This window comes from Cupressus sempervirens, chromosome 4 (genome assembly GCF_028749045.1).
Source record: "Cupressus sempervirens isolate cs-2001-9-10 chromosome 4, ASM2874904v1, whole genome shotgun sequence".
Taxonomy (NCBI): domain Eukaryota; kingdom Viridiplantae; phylum Streptophyta; class Pinopsida; order Cupressales; family Cupressaceae; genus Cupressus; species Cupressus sempervirens.
The window spans coordinates 639,866,267-639,882,740 of NC_143121.1; the positions used below are offsets into that span (position 1 = coordinate 639,866,267).

The 16,474-nt window shown below is 37.1% G+C and overlaps 1 protein-coding gene across 7 annotated transcripts in view; it reads left to right on the forward strand.

Annotated features, from left to right (window-relative positions):
• TGH (SWAP (Suppressor-of-White-APricot)/surp domain-containing protein) overlaps positions 1 to 16,474 on the forward strand; it is a 199,770-nt gene that overhangs the window by 152,519 nt on the left and 30,777 nt on the right. For all 7 annotated transcript variants that reach the window (XM_089826310.1, XM_089826314.1, XM_089826315.1 and 4 more), the window contains one exon: positions 5,091 to 5,229. In XM_089826310.1, coding sequence (XP_089682436.1) covers positions 5,091 to 5,229 — 139 coding nt within the window. The remainder of the gene's footprint in view (positions 1 to 5,090; positions 5,230 to 16,474) is intronic.

Here is a 16,474-nt window from a genome sequence, read left to right on the forward strand (position 1 = left end):
CGCTCTCCTCCACGCTTTCACTTGAACTTCCATGCCTTCTTGCCTTGGAAGTTTTACTCTCATTCTCTATGTCCATGGCACAGGTACATGCATCTGCAAAGTTCGATGGTGGGACTATCTTCATCTTTCTCTTGAGAGATGGTGTTAATCCTTTGATGAACCATCATTTCTTTAGTCCATCTGCCGGCTTGTTATCTAGTTTTCTTATCAACTCTTTCATTCTTCTCCTATAGGCCTTGACAGATTCACTCTTCCCTTGTCTTGTGTTATAGATCTCCGTTACTATTTCATCATCATCTCTTAGGAGTCTGAATTCTTCCTTGAAGGTTGTGGAGATGTTATTCCATGTGTTTTTCTTTCCTGCCTCCAAGTCCGTATACCAATCAATGACAATACATCTTAATGTGGCTGGAAAGGCTTTTAGCCATTTTGCCACGTCATTTTGTCCATTCGCTTGCCATATTGTTATACATGTTTTATAGTGGCGAGCAGGGTCCTCCGAGCCGTCCCCTGTGAACCTTGGTAATTTTTGTTTGTCTATTGCCATTATGTGAACACCTCCCAATGGAACACTTCCAGATGGAACAACTCTGGATGGAACACTTACTCCCGATGGAACACTTCCTCCCAATGGAACACTGCCTCCTTATGGAACACTCCCTCCCGGTTGGAAGTTCGTTCTCGAGGAGGAACTACTAAGCATATCCCCTTCTTCTTGACTTTGCTCCTATCGGAAGTCTCTTCTTGCCGGAGTCTTAGGGTTTTTGTATCCCAACTTCCTTGTTGGTGTCTCAGAGATGACCAAATTTGCTATACCTTCAATTGTATTCTCAATCAACCCTTCCTAGATTCTTGTGGAACCCCCTTGACCTCCTTTCCAGTTACGACGTCTCTCCTCCTACTGTTGGAGACGTAGTATCCTCAAGACAACTTCTTCCTCAGTTTCTTCTCCCTGTGCCTGCCTGGGATATATATTAGGAATCAGGGGCATGAATCATCTTAATGTTTGTTTCCCTTTTTAAAATCCTCACGTTCTTTGTGCTCCCTCGTCCTCCTTTTCGCAAATTGTTGTAGTACTTGTTGTCTCCTCCTTTCCCTTTGTCTCTGCACTCTTTCCTCTTCCACTTGTAACAAATTTTGTGCTAATAGGTGAGAGATCTCTCCCAAGAGATCGTACACTATTGGTGGCACCGAAAGTTCATTGCGTACTGTACCTTCAGAAACCGTTCTCTCACGGACTTCCCTTTGTACGTATTGATTGATCGCAACTTCCCAGGCCGTTACCAGATCATGTGTCAATTGATCTTCCTTGGTTATTTCCTCATCTTCCCTGTCACTATTTGTTACTTGGATGAGCGGTACAAATGGTCTTCCCATCACTCCATCCTACTGACCTCCAAGTTTGGACTTAGGCAACAATGCCAAAAATGTAAAGTGGAAATATCACCCAAGTTTCACAGATATAGATACAGAGATATGCTAATCACATAGAATAGCTCAATTGATACATATGAAGTGAAACCTAACACATACCATTCATACCATAGTACCAGTAGGCAAGGAAATGGTTTCTTTATTAATACCAAAACTCAACATGAGTACATTACCAATGTTCCAAATATTTATAGAAGGGTCAGTTCGTTGGAAACCAACTGACGCATTTCCTCACCACCTAACTACCCAACCCAAGTAGCTTAAACAAGTACTTTATTCCAACTACACTGATCAAGATACCAATACTTGAAAATGTCAACATCCTTTGTTTCCAGGCACTGTAATTCTTTCCTTTGAATCTCTGGCTGTCTTGCAACATGATGTTGGGGAATGAAGCTGTCCCTCCTGCTATCCAAAGACACAAATGATAAGAATCAGCTTCTCAAAATGACTTTTATTGATAAAAATGAAAAAATGGTAAAAAGCCAAAACACATGATTTGATTAAAAGAAATCACGCAAAAACACTTGTGGAAGCAAATCAGATTTAATAAATAAATCATAAAATTTGCAAAGGCTCTTGTGTGCCCTAGAAATCTTAGGTGCACAAAACCCATGATATTATAGAATTGCTCTAAACCTTCATAGATCTGAAATCCACAATTTTTCCAAAAATCATCAAAAAACTGGGTAACAAACCCTCCATAGCTTTGGAGAAAAACAGCAACACCCATGATTAAAAAAATCTTGCAAAAAAAAGAATCTCGGTCTGCACAATAACAACTGTCTTGTCAGAAAAGGCAACAATTCTCTGAAAACAATTGTGGCATTGGCAATCTCTGCCAGAGGAAATCTATACACACGGTATATAGGTCACTTGACCCTCTAACCACAACATTTGCAAAGAAAATTTTGTCAAGAAAAGCTAACTAATTGTGTGAAACCCTAGCTAGAATGAATAATCACAACAATGAGAAAAGAAACTTCCATATAAATGTTAGCTGCAACTGGAGAAGAGTGTCAGAGCTGACATGCACATTGTGGAAAAACTGGAAACCATAGGTTGATATGGGAAGATGCAAAAACTAGTTGTCTGGGGCAGGAAAACAGATCCATGAGCACAAAAGTAGCATACATAATTCTCAAGAGCCACAATTTTATGTAAAAATCATTCAAAAACCCTTGTGCAAACAAAGATGCAGTTCTCTGAAGGAAAAATAATCATTGTTGTTTGAGCAAGAAGATGCCAAAATTATATATAGAGAAGTCACAATTTTGCGCAACCAACCAACCCTCAATTTTTTTAGAAAAATCAATCAAAGTCTTTTCAGAGTGTTTCTGAAAATGGAAACCTGTGTTTTTTATTTTGAAAAGACTGATAAAAAATCTTACAGAAATTTCTAGGTAAAGACCTCGAATTTCATTATTAAAAAATTTGCAGAAAAAGAACCTAGTCTCGTAAAACACTGCAATGATTGAGAAATTTGATTGTATTAAATAAATTAACCAAGGAGAGGAATACTTCTCATATAGGCAATTACTGAATATCTTTCCATAGCAGAAATGATTGAAAATTAAAGACATAAAAGTAAGATGCTAAAAATTAAGTGACTAATAAAATAGAAAGTACTAAAAACAAACTTAATGACTAAAATGACCATTATAAGCTAAATAGTACAATATTACTTTGATAATATATTTTCCATGTTGGTGCTTACTTCTCTCTGTTTAATGTTTATCTTTTTCCTTCAAATTATGATTCTTCACATGGCTCTTGATGTTTGATTAAATTAAACATTTTTTTATACACACACACACATACATATTTATATATATATGATTGAAAGTGTAATTTATTATTAGTCTTATTTTGAAAAAAGTGACAACACAATAATCCACAGTAAATCTAAACCCTTCTTTTTGAAGTTATCATATGTGAGACCATGATTTAAAATTTTGTTCCTAGAGTATTTAAAAATATTTTAAAAATATCAATGTTTTTAATTAAACATAGTAGTATCATCAAGTCTGCCCTTAACAAGGCAAGAGCCTACAACGCATTGGTAAATTGCGAGCCTCTCATCGGGGAGTTCTTGGGTTTGAATTTACTCGCGATTAACACACAATAATAATTAATCTTAATAATAATAATAAATATCCTAGGCTTCGGCCGTTTACCTATCAAAAAAAAGAAGAAAAAGTCTGCCCTTAACTATAAAATTATCAGGGCCAACTTGAAACAATATTATTAAACATTAGGCTAGAGGTCTTCTCCATAGCTGTAATTTGAAAAAGGGGACATGAAAATCTGTCCTGCTTGGAATTGTGAAGTATTTGAAAATACTTTCTATATATTAAGTTTATAAAAACATTTTTTAATTAAACACAATAATGTCATTAAGTCTGTTCTTAAATATAAAATTATTAGGCCCAACTTAATACAATATTGTTAATGATTAATCATTTCCTTTATCCTTCAGCTTATGTGAAATGAGGATAGGTTAAAAGTTTTCTTCATAGCTCTTATTTGAAAAAGGGAACATGACAGTTCAGTCTTCCTGGAATTGCTTGTTAACATTTCCCTTCAAAAGTATTTAAAATTACATTTTATATATTATGTGCTCAGCAATATTTTGAATTCACTCCTTACATATAAAACTACTAGGGCCAACTTGAAATAATATTATTTTTTCTTTTCTTTGCCTTATCTGCCTATGGGAAATGAGGACGGGCAACAGATCTTTTCCATGGGACATGACAAACAACCAAAAAAACAAGACTTGATAATGTGTCATAGCATTAAGAGGGATGACGACTGTTCCCTATTTGTTGATTCTTGAAGTAGCGCATAACTGCTTCCCATTTTCTAATGTATGTGTAGTGTGGTTTTCAGCATCCTTCTTGATGGTTTCTGAATGGTGGGTTACACTGACCAACTTTACCAGTAGTTTCATTGAATGTTAAAGTACAGTTGGTAGTCTGTTGTTTTGGCTTTTCACTCTTCTGAAGCTTCTGCTGGACCACAAGATGATCTCTTGTTGTTTTGTCCAAATGCAGGAGAAAACAAAGATTACTTACAGGGGAAAAACTTATAGCTTGTGTGTAACTATTAATGACAAAAGAAAATTTGACAATATGTTTATAGCATGAAGAGGAAGGCTACAGTTCCTTTAGCTGTTGGGTCTATAGGATTCCAAACCCAACCCACATATTGTTCTCTATCCTTTAATAATGGAGGGTTTCACTGATTAATTTTACCAGCAGCTTCATTGAATGAAAATCACGATAAATTGCCTTTCTGACTTGTTACTCTACTGAAGATGCTGCTGTCGACAATATGATCTCTTCCAGATTTTTCAGATGCAGGAACTTGTTGATTCCTTATGTTCTGTTGTGCATGTAGTCTGGAAGTATTGCCTCATTATTGCTGAATTTTCGTCTTGTTTGTTTTCGGTTTTCAAAATTGCCAAACTGTTGAACTAGAGGGCAGAGTTTTCATTTAAACGCAATTTGAACCTATTTATATTTAATTGTATATCTGGTGAAAGGTGCTGTAAGCTCTTATCTATTTAAAGTAATTGTATTTTTTGAACATTTTTTGAATGTAAAAGTTACTATATTCTTACTTTAATCCATACTATTGGGTGGAAACTGTAGACATTTTCATTGCGCCTCAAGATGATGATGAACAGCCCTCCTGTAGCTTGGAGGCCAAAAAGGGAAAGACATACAAAACTTATGATGACGTGTTGCCTGGATTTAAGGTTGCATCTATCTCAAGCTGTCGCACTGAGTGGTAATTTCTAATCTGGCATGTGACACACTTTCTGGACAACAAGATATTGCAGAATTATTCTGTACTGTAGACCATGCTTCTGCAGATGCTTGGAATTAATTTATTTGTCTGGGCTGACATTGTGTAACATTGTTGTTTGCTGTCTAGCTAAAAAATTTACAAAATAACTAGGAGGATCTTTTTTTCCTGTTCTTTTATAGCTTGTATTTTTCAAGCTGCCCATTTAAGATCCAATTGTAGGGATAATAATTGTGGGTCATATATAAAGTAAGCTGAGCCAGGTGATGGTTGGTGAATACAGTCGGTAAAATTGCATGTAATTATTTTTCAAATTTAATTGGAAATCTTAATTTCAAATCTGTAAATTTAGTTATCAAAACTGTGTAGAAAAATACAGTCCACCTCCATTGGTACTACAATTCAATATGCATATCTGGTGGGATTGTAATGTCCCCATTTTGGGCCATTTCCATTTTTGCCCCAAAAAAGCAATTCCAGCCCTTCCTGAAGTAGGATTTAATAATAGATACTCGTTGATGATTTGTAGCTTCGGTCAGATAAAATATATATGACTAATTTCTATTTATTATCTATAGATACATGTGTATTCATTTAGATATAATATAGAGTGGTTCTTTATTATATATAAATATATTTAAATTGAGAGTAATAAATAAATATTAGTCTGAAGAAATTGATATGAAATTTATGTAAAAGGAAATTTTACACACACACTCACACACACACATATATCCACATATATTATATATCATAGTAATGTTGTTCACATATATTATAATTCATATTAATGTTGAACCAAATATTAATATTATTCGAACAATGATATTGATTGAGTTTCATCCACCTCTTTCGAGCAACACACTAAGTCATTAGTGATATATATTGACAGGATCAATTGATACGTGGGTACGTGGAGACATGTCCACATAGTGACATGTCTCCACGTAATGTGGAGGTGTGTCCCTCCATGGACATGTCCACGTTCTCCAGGGAGACTCATATAAATACTCGGTGGCCGAGATAGTTGAAGATCACCACAAAACAAAAATAGATATCAGTCTTAAAGTATCTTCATCATCCTGGGTAGTATTAACAGCGATACAAAGTTTCTATTTCAAAGTACAGTCTGTAATTGCTAGAATCATCAGAGAGAAAATTAAAATAATTCAGACAGAATAATTTCAAAGGCTTATTATCAGAAATTTTTCAATTATAAAATATAAAATTCATCTTCAATAAATCTGATAAAATCTAACATGGTATCAGAGCAGGTGTGGGAAAAGATCAGATCAGATTTTCTACATCGAGGAAATTACCATATTTCTCGTGGAAAAAATATTGCATTTGACAAGATGGTGAATAGAATTAGACTCGAAGACAGAGTTGGAGGTGCTTCAAATGTTGAAGCTTGGAAATTATGGATGATGCTCACATTAAAAGAGCATGAGTTAAAAACAATAGTAGAGAATGCAGTTTTTGAACCTAGTGAAAAAGATGAAAAGATTCAATGGGAAAATAACAACACTAAAGCAATGAAATTACTGGTAGATGGAGTGAAAGATCATACATTGCCTATTATCATAAAATTAGACTCAGCATATGCTATGTAAAAAGTCCTAGAAGACATGTTCAAGATCAATAACACTAGTAGACTTCTTGCTCTTAAAAATCAGCTTCATGATATAAAGATAAATCAGGGAGAGACTGTCACCGCATACTTTATGAGGATAACCAGTGTAACATGGGGAGTCACATCCCTCTTCCAAACCTCGAAGTACCCGTCCCCGAGACATCCCCACACCGGGTACTTGCGTACCCAAGTACCCCCACCTCCGCAATTCCGCAACCATGCTGCTACTGGGATGGGTACTTGAGTTTCTATTCAAATTTTGATTTTTGAATGTTACTATTGGGTATGTAATATGTTACTATGTTTAATGGCTCTAGGTCATGTTGCAATTTTGCTATGTTCAAGCATTTTAATTTTGTATGTTCTACTCAAACATTGTTTCATAACAAGCATTTCATGTTCTATATGTATACTATACAACACCCCTCCCTATCCCGTCCTCCTTGCTGCAGTCCCCGTGCCATCTCGAAAATAAAGCCCATTTTCCCCTGTCCCAGAAACATGTCTCGGTGTCCCGCCGTCCCAATTTACCCTCGTACTGGGGTTACATTGAGGATAAAAGAATTGAGAAATCAGTTCTCCACAATTGGTCATACCTTTGATAGTAAGGAACTAACAATAATAGCCCTAAATGGACTTTTTGTCCCATGGGAAACATTTATTCAAGGAGTAAGTGCTCACTCCAAACTCCCAAAATTTGACCAATTGAAAGCCGACTGCATTCAAGAAGAGTCTTGATTAATAACTAGAGGGATGGGTATGAAATCCACAAAAGAATATGTTCAGATTCTTACAACTCAATCACATAAAAGAGGGAAGAAGACTAATCTAAAAAGGAAACAGGGCAAGTATACAAGTGGGAAACAATCATTTAAGAAAAGGAGGAACCTATGTAAAGTGCAATGCTATAGATATGACAAATATGGTCAACTTGCAGTGGAGTGTCCTAATAGACCCAAACCTCAAGCCTCTTTTGCTAAAGTCAGTAAAACAAGCATGGCAATGGATTCAAAGAAACTTGTATTATACTCCACCTATCTAGTCAAGTCTCAAGTAGACTAAACATGTGGGTGGTAGATAGTGGAGCTTCCCAACACATAATAGGATTCAAAGAACATCTAGATTTCATAAAAGAAGATTATGATGAAGAAGTGACTATTGGAGACGATACAAATCATCCAGTAAAGGGAATTGGGACCTGGACTATCAACCTCAAATCAGGCATCTCTCTTGAACTCGCAGGAGTACTATATGTACCCAGGATCAAAAGGAATTTAGTTTTCATTCAGCATTTAAGGCTTTGGAACTTTTAGCTATTACAACTTCTAGTTGGATTATTTGGGAAACCACTAGATCCTACCATTATCCATTGTGACAGCCAAAGTTGCATAAAACTCTCCTTGGATCCAGTGTTTCGTAATAGAATGAAACGCATAGATATACCTTATCACAACATTAGAGACATGGTAGAGAAAAATGTAGTCGAGCTGAAATATGTCAGTACAAAATTCAAATAACCAAATAGTAGACATTCTCATTATGCCTCTCGCAAAAAGGAAGGTATAATACTTCAAAGTCAAACATGGTATGGTTGTAATTATTGATAATGAGTCTCATCATCCTTGATTATTGTACTAATAAAATATTTCTGTTTTTCATCATGAGTGTTAATTCATGATCTTTTGGGTCTTATGTACATCATGAAGAAATGACAACTTCTAAATGATTATCACTTGTATTTCTAGTAGTTATTGCGAGGTGACAATCTTACAATAACTTGATCTTCTATCATAATGGATATTGTATGGTTGATATCTAAATAGAGCATGATAGATTATATCTTGTAAATCAATCTCAATTGAGAGATAGATATTGTCACATAGATATTTATAAGTTGTATTTTATAGATATATCATGGGGGATTAATATCCTTGAACAAACCATGATTATATTGTCCCTATGCTAAGTATCACATGGGTGATATGTGTAGACCATTACTTTGAGTACTTGGTAAATATCATGAGACTTGATATTTATAGGCCATTACTCTTGATATCATGAGATGATATCATTATGGTCGATATCTCTTAAACACAATATCTGTCAACATGCCATTCAATATGATATTATATTGAGTTAATATTTCCTTGTGTTAATATACCAATTATCTTCCCTGGGTTAAGAGGTAGTCTTGATGATTTGTAGCTTCAGATGGATAAAACATGTGACTAATTTCTATTTATTATCTATAGATACATGTGTATTCATTTAGATATAATAGAGAGTGGTTCTTATTATATACAAATATATTTAAACAGAGAAATTTAAATATAAATATTTATTTTGAAGAAATTAATATAAACTTTATGCAAGAGGAAATTATATATATATTATAAATGATATTAATGTTATTCACATTTATTATAATCCATATTAATGTCCAACCGAGTATTAATATTATTCAAACAATGATATTGATCGAATTATCATTCACCTCTTTCAAGCAATATAGTAAGTTGTTTGTGATATATATCGAGGTCAATTGATATGTGAGTGTTGGCTATAAAGCTGTATTATCTCTTGGGAATAATTAAATATGTGTTAGGAAGTTGTTAGTTACCAATCTCCATTCTCTTATTTGATAATTGCTCCAATATATTTTAATCATGATTTTCCATCAATGACAACCTTAATCAAAATCATCTTTTATAACCCGTAGAGGATATTGTCAGGGAACAATCTCCCCTATTGGCATTGATGTCGAAACCATTCTATCATCTATCTTACTACTCTTCCTTTGATTCAACTTGTCTAAGACATATTATTTCTCGTTTTCTCATTTCTCCCCCTTGGTGTACTCTCTTAGCCTTTTCGTCATCTCCCCCCAAAGGGAGTTATAACGCAACAGTTGAGTTGTAACCCTTCAGTTAGTATATGAATACTTTGTCATTTAGGAGGAAGACATTAAATTTTGTCTTCAGTTGTTTTGTGTTATCATGTGACATACTCGAAAGAAGCATTGATGAAAGATACAGTTGTGGTTTCTTGAAACGTTGCATTTGTATTGCATTCCTATTTCTATATCATGTATTAAACTCAGTTTATTGTAACCAATAAACATTTGGCGTCATTGCCTTTAAAAGATTCTGAGAAGCAGTGATTGAATGGCAAAGGGAAAGTGATGGGATAACCAATAGATAATGGTCGTAACAACGAGGAAGATGAGAACCCAAAGCTGTTTGAAGGTGAACAAGAGTTAGCAAGAGACCTCATGTCACTACTTCAAGTGTTCGTAGAAACATACATGCTTAGACAAGCTACATGGGAAGGAATTCCTAAAGGTGTTGTCTGGAGCGCAGTTGAAGTTAGCCCTATTGTTGATTGTTCGATGAACCATCTCCCACGGTTACTTGCGCAAACAATTCTGGCACTTCAAAATTGAAGGGAAGAAATCAATAGAGAAACTAGATGTTAATAAATCCTTGAGAAATTCTACAAAGAGCAAGAGGAACATCGTCATCGAGAGTAGGATGAAGCCTACCATAGGGGAGACATGAAGTGAGCCCGAAGGGGAAATGAATAAAGAGAACACAGTGTCATGATTGTCTTACAAAGACATGAATTGTAGACAAAATATTATACAAATATATGTTCTTTAAAATTTATTGTGTTACTTTCGTGTGTATAAGTGAAATAGTTATGCCGAACTAATTGAATAGGAATAGAAATATGAAAAAAGAAATAGAAGAATGAGAGGCCACTACAAGGGGCATACTACTGCAACAACAAGCTAAGAGAAGGCAAAGATTCTAGAGGATTGTTGAAGGACAATCAGAAGAGAACGAAAGTGAGGCCATAGGGAGTGGACACAAAGAGGAGTAGGGTTAGGCTGATGAACGAAATAGTGAGGATTTCATTGAAGAAATGAGGAGTTTTCTTGGGAACCTAACCTTTACTTGTACGGAGGCAAGGGAGACCCGAAGGAGGGAGCCATGAGAAGCCAAGGGTTGAGACGCTGAGGATACTAGTGCTGCCACAAGCATTGAGGTGACCGATGGGCACATGGATCAAAGCAGTCTACTAGGTTTAGAAACACCCAATGGTTCGGAGACATTAAGTGAAGGAGTCCAAAACACTTTGGGTAGCTAGACACCGAGCTCAAGGGTACCAACACAACCTACGGTATTGACACAACTTACTGTAACAAAAGCACCAATTGTATTGACATTACGAGTACCAATGCAAGCCACAATGGCAGGACAAAAACATAAATTGTCTAAGTTTGCAGTAATGGGAAAGATCTCGTATGATACTACAGAACATGTCAAATTCCTAGTGGTTCGAAGACACCAAGTGAAAGAGTTTAAAACACTTAGGGTAACAAGACACTGAGCTCAAGGTTAGCAACATAGCCTATGGTACCGACGCAACCTATCGTAACAACACAACTAGCCATACAGGCACAATGAGTACTTATGCCAACCACTATGGTGGGATAGAAACAAAAACTGCCTAAGTTTGCAGGTGATGGGAGAGATATCATATGACACTGTAGAACATGTGAAATGATCTGGTCAACAAATGGGGTGACTGATCAAGATGAAGCAACTCCCAACAACCTTGAGATGGGTAGCCATAGATTGGTACTCTAAGGCAGATAAATCTAAAATGGCCACATGGCTTGATCTATGGAAAGAATTTCGGCCACAAAGGGATGATAATGAAATTGTTGCCAAAATCTACAATACCAAGCAAGCTAAGGATGAGTGTTCGGGCATATAGACGGAGACTCAAAGAACTAGTGGGGAAGATGGAAAGTACAATGACCGATGGATTAAAGAAGCGCTAGTTTATTGAAGAGTTAAAGCTTGCCCTTCGGAGGAAAATGAAGATAGTACCTCCAGCATCATATAATGATGCTTATAAGTTATAACTTAGCAATGGATCTTGAGAGAGAACAAAATGAAAAAGAAAAAGAGGAACAAATCATCTGATGACAACGACGATGACTCTTCAAAAGAGAGTAGTAGTGTAGAGTCAAACAAGAAGATTCAAGCCCTTCAAAAAAAATGCTCCGGATGATGATTTAATTCATAAACATGAAAAGTAACACCACCAGAAGTGATGAAGGGGATTGATGGTGTATAGATTGTGAGGAAGGTCACACTAAGGGTTCCTATCCAAAGAGGCAATTTTGTGCCATTTGTCAAATTGTTGTACAATCCACTAAGGAATGGTCATACAATATGAAAACACGAGTGCCTCAACAAATCTTAACGACACAGGAAGCATCCACTTCAGGTGTGGGCGTGACAAACACAAACACAAACACAAATATGAACTTGTTCGATCGGTACAAAAATAATTGGTGTGGAGGAAAAGGTGGAAACAATAATAATAACGGTGGCCATAGCTGTATCTAGTATGATGTAAGTGGACACCCAATGATACAGTACTAAACATGTAACAAGTAGGGACACTTTGCAAGAGATTGCACGAGGGTGGAAGTGGTACAATATCTATGCAGATGTTGCGGTCCAAGAGATCACGACGACACAAAGTGTCCAAAGTGTGGAGTAGATCTTTTGAACATCTAAGGGAACAAAGAGGAGGTCTGTACGGTCACTCGAGTGTAGACAAAGAAGGCTACCTACCCAAACCCCAAAATTGGGAAAAGGAGAATAAGGGAAGCAAAGGTAGACATCGAGAAAGAAATGATGGTGGAATGAAGGTAGACAAACGACTCCGCCAAAACCTCACTAAGGGGTTAGGCAGAACGAAACATCATACAATAGGTGTTACAAATTGAAATCTTTTTCGAGTTGGAATACCTTCTCGTTGCTATGCCACAGCTGAGAACAACCCTACAAAATGTGACACCATCCCCAAAGGCATCGGGTGGGATAGAAACAAAGGAAACCTACAATTAAGGGGAAAACTCCTTCAGGAAGAAGAATCTTCTCAATACTACAGAAGACCCCATGTTGCTCACAGGAAACACTGGAAGGCATCCAATGTGGTAGAAATGGACATTTTGGGAACCATTTTGACAGATACCATTGTGGATGGCAGTTTTGTGATCAATGTATTGCCGAAGTAAATATGGAGGAGATTAGGTGCCCTACATTGTGGCTGCTAGTGTTCCTGCTCATAGGTGCTAATCAGCATGGCATCAAACCCATTGGAACCTTGATGGCACAATGAGTCATGTTGGTACAGAACCATTCGTCTTGGACTTCGTGGTGATACCACTAAAAAGGAAAGGATATGATGCTATCCTTCGGAGAGGTTGGTTGGTGCAGGCAAAGCTAATGCACGGCTGAAAGAGGAATACTCTCAATGGAGAGACAGGGCTGAAAGTTTACAATTGGCTTATGCACACAAATGGTGAGCAAGGACATAGCATCTTTGGAGTTTGAAGCAGAGGAATAAATAGATGCAGGGAAGCAACGAATGAGACCAAATGAAGAGGGAGTTTTGGAAATAGAGGAATGGTCTAATGATGATTTGGACACACTGAATAGACTCTTGCATTGGCAAATGGAAGATTATGATCTGTTCCACTACAACATGTTACTGAAGGACAAAGGGGAGGAAAAGCCTAACTTCCCTTTGGAGTATGCCAAATACAAAGAAGGAGAGATGTTAATAACGAAAGCATCTGCGCATCAATTTGACAAAGGGAAACCAATAAAGTACAATGAACCTTTGGTGAAGGCAATGAACTTGGGAGACAAAGCTGATCTAAATAATATTTTTGTGGGTGATGACTGGAACCCTGTACCGAAGTAGTTGTGTTTAAATTTATTATGGAGTATAAAGATATATTTTCTTGGACCTACAAAGATTTAAAGGGGGTTCCGCTTGAACTTTGCATCCATCAAATTCCGCTAGTGCAATGAGTTGTACTTGTGTGGAAGCGTCTGTATAGAATGAATAAAAACTATGCAACATGGGTGAATGGAGAGTTTGAAAGGATGCTTGATGCATGCATCATCTTTCAGGTGTAGACGAGCAAGTGGGTGTCCCCAATCGTCATTTCAATGAAGAAGGATGCTAATTAGATCAGAATATGTGTGGACTTAAGATGTTTGAATGCAATCACCATCAAGGATCCGTTCCCAATACCTTTCACAGATAGCATTTTGGAGAGTTTTATTCATTTATGGATGGATTTTCTGGGCACAATCAAATTTCCATTGCTGAAGACAATAAATTGAAAACAATTTTCATAGAGGAAGATAGAGTATACATATACAATCGAATGCCCTTCAGACTCTATAATGCTCTGACAAAGTTCCAGAGGATCATCCTGCACATTTTCGTCAAGATGTCGATTAGAAATTTAAAAGCTTTTCTTGGTGATTGGTCCATTTTTAGTGTCGAGGACAAGCACCTGGTAGCCCTGAGGGAGTGTATGGATAGATGTGGATAGGCTAGGTTGGGACATAAATCCTAAAAATTATTGATTCATGGTGCCTCAAGGGAAACTATTGGGATACATCATGTGCAAAACTAGACTGAAGATGGATCTAGACAAGGTATGGGTAATTGTGGAGATGGAACCTCTTATGGATCTAACTCGGGTGAAGTTGTTCTTGGGACACATTGGGTACTACAGGATATTCATCAAAAACTCTGCCCAAGTGTCCTACCTACTGGATAGGTCGACTCAGAAGGTAGAGCCTTGCATGTGGGGAACATAGCAGGAGAAGGCATTCAAAGAGCTCAAGTTAAGGCTAGTGGGAGCACCTAATCTATCGTGCTTGAGCTAGGACAAGGAATTCCATGTCCATGTGCACGCATCAAACTTTGTGATCAGAGCAACTCTGGCACAAATAGACGACCATGGATTGGACCACTCTATCTATTTTGCAAGTAAGCTTCTATCAAAGGTTGAGAAAAACTACTGTACAATGGAGAGGGAAGCCCTAGGAATTGTTTACGCTGTACAAAAGTTTCGACATTACTTATTGGTGACTCCATTCGTTTTCTATGTGGATCTCTAGGCTATGGTGCATCTGGTGAATAAACCTATCTTTCAAGGGCAAGTAAGTAGGTGACTACTCTTATTGCAAAATTTTACATTCAACATTGTCATAAGACCTGGGAAGAGCCATGTAAGCATCAATCACTTATCAAGAATAAAATTGGAAGAACCACTCGAAGGAGTAAATGATGACTCCATATGCACACCTGTTTTGTATGATAGTGCAATCATCCTAGTACACATGTATTGAGGAATACCTCTCAATGTGACAATTTCCGTGAGAGATGCAACCAAGTGAATGCAAGAAGTTAGTGTTGAGGAGCAAAATGTTTCAGCTATTTAACAAATTGTTATACAAGATGGGGCCTAACCAAGTCCTTCTCTGATGTGTTATGGATGAGGAAGTTTTGAGTGTACTAAGGGAGGTACTTGAAGGTCCTATGGGAGGACACATGGGACCAAAAGCGACGAAACGAAAGGTATTATTGGCTGGATTGTGGTGGTCAACAATCTACAATGATGCAAGAGAATGGGTAGTAAGCTGTGATATGCGTTAGTGAGTAGGGAAACCCTTGAAAAGAGACTTCATGCTTCTAAACCCCTCCAATGCATGAGAGTTATTCGAAAGATGGGGACTGGATTTTGTGGGGCTGCTTAAGGAAAGAAGAGTGCAACGATACAGGTATATCTTAATAGTGACGGAAAACCTCACGAATTGGGTTGATGAATGACTCCTAGGTAACTCAACCTTGAGTACGACGAGGTTTATGTATGAACAAATAATCATGAGATACGGTATACCCATCTAGCTTACGAGCGATAGAGGGGGCTACTTTGTTAACCATGTGATAAATCTGCTTAAGACTAAATTCAAGATTTTTCATTCCTTTTCAAGCCTGTACTACTTGAGAGCAAATGGTACTACTTGAGAGCAAATGGACAGGCTGAAGCCACTAACAAGACATTGGTGAAAGTGATATACACATCATGCGAAATCAAGGAGGATTGAGAAGAGCGGTTGCCTTCTATACTATGGGCTTATCGTGCACTTACAAGTCACTATGGGACATGTACTTTCAATTGATGTACGAGCAGGAGGCTATTGTATTGGCTGAGTTTATGGTACCAAGTCTAAGGATTGCTATTGAAAAAAGGTCGGGAGATATGGAGAGTCTTAGGGAGAGACTTTATAATCTTAACCAATTGGATGGACGACATCTAACAACATAATGGGCGACTGAAATAGCGCAACAAAATTGGAAAGTGTGGCATGATAGGCACATGAAGAGGAAAAGTTTGCGCTTGGAGAGCTAAGGTTGATGTATAACGAGCACAACGAGATCAAGCTGGGCAAATTCAAAGTGAAGTGGCTTGGGCCTTACAAAGTGAGGTAGGTTGGCAAAAAACGAAGCAATTAAATTGTGGACTCTAAATGGAAATGAGATGGTGGACCTAGTTACTGGTTCGAATATGAAGGTTTACCTTTAGAGGCACAAGAACCTGAGGTAATGGTGCACGTCTAGACAGGCGAAATAAGATAGACATAGGCAAAACGTTAAAAAAAACACAACATAAAAATAAAAAATGAAAATAAAAATGAGAAC